Source organism: Seriola dumerili, unplaced genomic scaffold, assembly GCF_002260705.1.
Source record: "Seriola dumerili isolate Sdu_G_001 unplaced genomic scaffold, Sdu_1.0 BDQW01000295.1, whole genome shotgun sequence".
Taxonomy (NCBI): domain Eukaryota; kingdom Metazoa; phylum Chordata; class Actinopteri; order Carangiformes; family Carangidae; genus Seriola; species Seriola dumerili.
Window position 1 is genome coordinate 874,433 of NW_019174550.1, and position 6,076 is coordinate 880,508.

The 6,076-nt window shown below is 42.0% G+C and overlaps 1 protein-coding gene across 1 annotated transcript in view; it reads right to left on the reverse strand.

Moving 5' to 3' along the window:
* Positions 1 to 4,042: 4,042 nt before the first annotated feature.
* Positions 4,043 to 6,076, reverse strand: part of nagk (N-acetylglucosamine kinase) — an 8,951-nt gene continuing 6,917 nt past the window's right edge. The window contains exons 6-10 of the mRNA XM_022758370.1: positions 5,194 to 5,306; positions 4,965 to 5,052; positions 4,775 to 4,872; positions 4,606 to 4,684; positions 4,043 to 4,493 (exon numbers count right to left, since the gene is read on the reverse strand). Coding sequence (XP_022614091.1) covers positions 4,288 to 4,493; positions 4,606 to 4,684; positions 4,775 to 4,872; positions 4,965 to 5,052; positions 5,194 to 5,306 — 584 coding nt within the window. The 3' untranslated portion in view covers positions 4,043 to 4,287. The remainder of the gene's footprint in view (positions 4,494 to 4,605; positions 4,685 to 4,774; positions 4,873 to 4,964; positions 5,053 to 5,193; positions 5,307 to 6,076) is intronic.

The window sequence follows — 6,076 nt, forward strand, 5'->3', positions numbered from 1 at the left end:
GCAGAGTAGCTGGCTTGGTACTCTGTCAGCAGTGGCTCTCTGTTGGGCTCTGTGCAGGAGACAGTGGGCTGTATATGGGCCAGAGGCCGGGTGCTGCCGTGAGGGATGTGGGGTGGGAGGGTCTGCATCTCAAAGCAGCAACTTTTAGGGCGCTCAGTTTCCCCAGCAATGCTGAGAGCGAGAGGAGGGGAGAGAAAATGTCATAAAATAACACATAATAGGAAGTCATAAAAAAACGTCATAGTATAGAAAGTCATAAAAACAACATGGTATGGTAAGGCTACTATACTATGGCGTTTTTATGCCTTACTATACTCTGGCATAAAAAAGTAAGGCATGAAAACGCCACAGTGTAGTAAAGCATAAAAACGGCATATTATAGTAAGGCATAAACATGCCATAGTATAGTAAGGCATAAAAACGAGATAGTATAGTAAATCAAAAATACCATAGTATATATAGTGAGGCATAACAATGTCATAGTATAGTAAGGCATAAAAACGTCATAGTATAGTAAGGCATAAAAACGTCATAGTATAGTAAGGCATATAGTTTTGGTAGAGCACCGATTTTGTAGGGGAACTGCAGACCCCACCATTTCCAGGTGTTAAGGTAGTTATAGCTCGTTAAAAACACTTCATCTGTGTTCTCTATGGAATCACATGACTAGCTTGCACATTAGCAAACACTCTAATCAGAAGCTATCATGCTAGTTTGGTCTGGACCACACTCATTACTCCAGGGGGCTCTGCCCTGTCCCAGAGGTCACATCTGAAATACCTCCACATCTGAAAATAAACTTAATGGTTTATAGAAACACTGGTGAAAGTTTCATGCTTTAGTCATAAAATGCATAATACTTTCCATATACAAGCTTATCTGCTGCACCAATAGTGAGATATCTGAGAAGAAATTTGAAAGATTAGTTTTAGTCGATAAAAAGTTGAGGTCTGTGTCTGTGGCTTACCAACTGCATTGCCTTGACGTCGGCTGAAGGACGGAGCTGTTTCTCAGTCCTACAGCTGGTCTCAAGCCCCTCATGTAGGCGCCGTTCTCCCAATTTTCAGCATCTAATCAGAAGTGGGAATTTAAGTGTTTTCATTCAATTACTCCACTTCATTGCAAGTATTTGTGCACGCGGTGACATCACAGTCTGTCTGCTCTGTATAGCACTCAGTGTGACAGCTCCCATCTCTCACACCCAGAGTTTCATTGCTTTATCCCACACTGTGTTTGGTCTTGTCTAACCTCTCAGCCTCACAAAAGTAGAAGTTTCCGCCTTGATTTTACTGTAAAGGGTCATTTTGGGCACCAGAGTTTGTGCATCAAGGAGCATGTGTGTTTCATAGAAGAAGAGTGTGTGTGTGTGTGTGTGTGTCTGTGTGAGAGAGAGTTGATCTACCTTTGTTTGTGACAATGGGACTGGAGGCCACAGGAAAGTGGAGCAGGTGCTGCAGCCCGGCCTCTCTGCACACAGATCTAAGGAAATCTTCACAGCAGGCCGGAGCAACATGGGATGAAACCACAATCGCACCTAAAAGTGCAGAAAATATGGAACGGGATTACGACAATATCAGATATGTTTCTCTAATTTCAGCCTCTTTCAAAGCAAAAATCATTTGTTTCAATCACTTCAAACTGGTATCTCATTGTTAGACAAATATCAGATGAATCAAACACTGGGAGTCGTCTAACCTTTCTCATAGAGAACATCAATCTTCTGATGTGGCTCATCTTTTGCCTCATACTGTGCCAAGACATTTGCTGTCAATAGAGGAAGCTGGATTGAGTTTCTCTACACCTGCCAGCTTAGTTGGGTGTGTGTGTGTGTGTATGTGTGTGTGTGTGTGTGTCAGAGAGACAGAGAGAGCTCCTTACCCTTTCCACCACAAACACAGTGCAGCTGACCGTTCTTCTCCACGCCAAGTGAATGCCCAGTCTCCCTGGCGACTCTCGCATCTTGTGTCCTGCCCTCTGTCAGGGTGGAGCCAACAACCCCAGTCGCCACGAATGTAGATGGGGGGGCATGGAAGAGGTGATAAGAGGGAGGCTGAGGTACAGAGCATGGAGAGGGTGAGGATCATGGTGGTACAAGTAAATGAAAACTAGTTTAAAATAGAGGTTTTTGTGAACTTGCTGCAGGTGTTAGTGTGTGATGTTGTGGTTCACCTGTGCAGTTGAGCCATAGGTGCTGTTGGTTGTCTTGTAGAAATAATGGTAAAATATAGGCCAGGTTTCACGTTTAAGCTATGAAAACAACACAATAAACAAGTAAGAATTAATGTCAAAGAAATGTGTCTTTGTTTTTCCTGTTATAAATCTATTCAGTGATCTAGCCGACCTGTGGTGGGGGGATAAATGCAGGAGCAGGTTCAGCTTCAGTTCCAGGGTTCAGCTGGTTGACCTGTAGATAGCGCTCACTGAAGGGTCTGTAGTCACTGTTGTATGTTGTGATGAATCTCTCCCAAGGCTCTTGACCTTTAGTCTGGGAGGGAAAAAAATGATTTGTGTTAAAGTTAATAAGTAGGAATTTACACAATGGTCAGACATACACTGTAGCTTAGCTCAAAGACAGGATTCAGGCCTACAGTATCAGGAACTGTGGTTCTACCTTGAACAGCTTTTTGTCAGCCACTGGTGAAGGAAAGATTCAGATCCTTTATAGAAAAGTCCTCAGTTGAAAATATCAATTTAGTAAAACGACATAATTATTAACAAAAATGTACTTTAAGTCGAATCAATTCACAGACATGGCCCCTGTGACTGTTATTGGGTTGTTATTGTCAATGCACTGTGTACAGTGAGCAGCATTTTACTGTGGTAGTATCTGTAAAGTGTCACATAAGTAGCAAGAAATGGAAATAGTCCAGTGAAGGACAGTAGGTCTGTCAAATTATAGCACGATGCTTGAGGTTTTTAATAAATAAGTAGTAGTATTTAAAGAAGTAGTGTTAATAAGGAGACTTGTTGTATGCATGAGGTGAGACAGGACTTTGGTAACGTAGCAGTTGTGCTGACTGACATGTTGGTGCACTTTGTGGATGATGACAAATTTGCCTGGAGGCTGCAAACTACATGGAAGCAAACTGTCAGACACAGCAGAGCTCTGTTCTTTTTTAAAAAACATCTTTTAAAACCTTCTCATTTCAATTCAAAACACACTGATAAAAAACAAAAATATAACAGCCACTATTGCATAATTCAACACAAAAATGTGTAAAATTAAGAAAAATCAAGCGTGTTTACCTTCAGGTGTTGTGAGGGAATCATCTGATGGTTTTCTGACTCCTCTCTGGCAGAGTATCACAGCAGTGAAGCTGAACTGAACTGAGGAGCCAGACTCAGTGGAATCTTACTGCTGTTGTTTTCAATCAAATTCTGTTTATTCTATTGATATTCATTCTATTCACTGTGGCAGCACACACAATTACTGCTGCTTCCTTTACATGTCTGTCCCATTACTTCTGCGATGTGCGAGCGAGGTGCTGTGCATTTAAACAGAAAGGCTGTGAATCAGCAGCAGCCTGTGGGCAATGTGACATGGGTAGAAACAGTCCAAACACTGACACAACTTGTAAAGCAGTATCACACCTTGCTACTTTTTTTTTTCCTTTTTTCCTGTTAGACCCAAATGCATCATGTTTTTTTTGTAAATCTGACTGTCTAATATAAGCATTATGTCTTCAAATGACAAAACATGTTGCATAAAAATTGATAAACAGCAAATGGCTGTGTTGTGAATAAAGATACATCAAGTATTATCTTAGTGCATGCAGACCCAAGAAACTGAGTGCTTCTTGTTTAAGTTTCTGCATCACCATTGAAGAAATGCAGACACTGTGATGTGTCTGCCACAAGCAGGGAGGTGGTGTAACAGCACCATCTATTAGTAAACAACAAAAGTGCAAAGAAGCTGCGAAAGAATGAACCAATTTCTCTGCCAGTAATAAGTGGACATATGAACAATTAGCATTTTTAAACCTACACTTGTGTTAGGGAACTTCAATTATCTTGGGGATCAGAGATTATTTACAACCATGAATTAGTTTTCTGGCAAATTAGCAGTATTTTTATTAGAAATGTCAAATGTAAACAAGTGTTACAAAGGTGCAAAGATTTGGAATGACAGTCAAATGAAAGTAATAGTTCCATTTTCAGAATAACAGCTGTTAAACCACCACAATCTGGAATATTTTCGACCACTCAATCAATCATTATCATTATCATTATGATAAGCATTATTAGCAATGATAATAGTAATTACATACTGGCCAGTACACGGTATTCTCATTGGCTGCTGCTGTTGAAAGTGTGCTGGTAGAAGACATTGGTGTTGGCTGCGTAGTCCATAGTTATCTTGGTGCCTACACTCTGAGCCCCAAGACTGGCGCCGCCGAGGGCCGAAGACTGCCGCAAGATCAGGAGGTTGTAGCCACGGAAACGGCCCTTGAACTTGTCAGATGATGCCAATTTATCTAGGACCTCAGTGAACCCTAAACAGAGACAGAGAGAGACACAAAAAATGAGGCTTCTTCTGTACAATGGCTTCATCCAACACTTTCCACTGCTGCACTTGCTTTTCTGAGGGGCCCCAGGGACACTGACCTGGCTTCAAAAAATCCCAGCTCCTCCACACTAAACCCTCACACAGGATGGGCAGGCCGAGGTCGCCACTCAGCAGAGGCTGTAAAGAGCGAAAAATTAAGAGATTTGGAGAAATTCAAATGAGTGAAATCACAGCTATGTACTGCATGTGTGTACGTCTGGATGTTACCTCTTGTGCTGCGGGTAACACTGCTTCGATGTGTTTTGCCAGGGCTCTCCCTGCCTGAGTGAACACATACCGACACAGAGCGTCCCCGGCCTCCGCGCCTTAAACAAATAACACAGTTTTCAGTTTAATTTACTAATTAATATTTTACTCTCTTTAAACAAAATGAAGCAGGAAGGGATGCACCACCCACCTTCAGCTAGTTTCTTGCAGAAACCGGCAAAGTGTGACTTCCGGAAGTTTCTGTAGAGGTGCGGCAGCATGCCCATCAGATCTGACACCTGGGGTGAATGCCATGTTTGTGAATGTGCTTCCCTCAGCGTCTCCCTACTCTAACTTGATTTTATATTATTTCATAAATGGAAACATTTTTAATAAGAGCTGTAAAGTGATTGATTCAGTGACTTCTGTTGCAATCTGACCTGGAAGTATTCCTCCATGGCTTTTCTGACATGGGTGATGTCATGAGGGGGAGTGACCAGGTTGTCTTTGGCATCAAACACCGTCTTCACCGCCAAATGAGCAATCCAGAACCCTGAAAGACACAACACCAATAAAACTGTACATTCTCCGATTTTAAATGCGCAGTGTGTCTGTGTTTGCATTTGCGTATTGCCATGGTTACCCGATCCTTCATCACCCATCATGTGACCCCAGCCTCCACAGCCGATGTGTGAGCCATCAGGATTGACTAACTTGCAGTTAGAGCCGGTCCCTGATATCACTACTACACCTCCTACAAAGGAAAAAAACAACGATGACTGCCTGGATCTCATTAAGCCATAAATTATATCACTTTTCTACAGCCACACCTTAAGAGGGTAAAATATCAACCCTTGCCCTGTTGTGACATGGTTAGGTCATGGTTTCTACTGTTTCTTTCAAATGTAAATTTACATCTACAGTAAAATTAGGTGCTAAACAAAACCTGATGTACATATTTACATGGTAAAATTTGTTGAAAATAAAAATGCATATGAGACTGAGATTCAATTCTGTGTAAACACAGCTAACACACACGTCTTTAGCACTTTTTAGTTTAAGTTTTGTACTGAGGCTTAATTACAATATAAAGCCAAAACAGAAAATGGCTAGTTACCATGATCGCTGGCGGTTGCCACGGCGCCAATGGCGTCAGTAGTGATGAAGTAGTGCTGGCTGAGACTGGGGAAGCGTTCCTTCATGAGAGCGATAAGTCTGTCAATGGCATCCTTTTGCTCCCCTCCACTCAGAGACATACCCTACACACACACACACACAACACACACACACACACACACACACACACACACACACACACACACA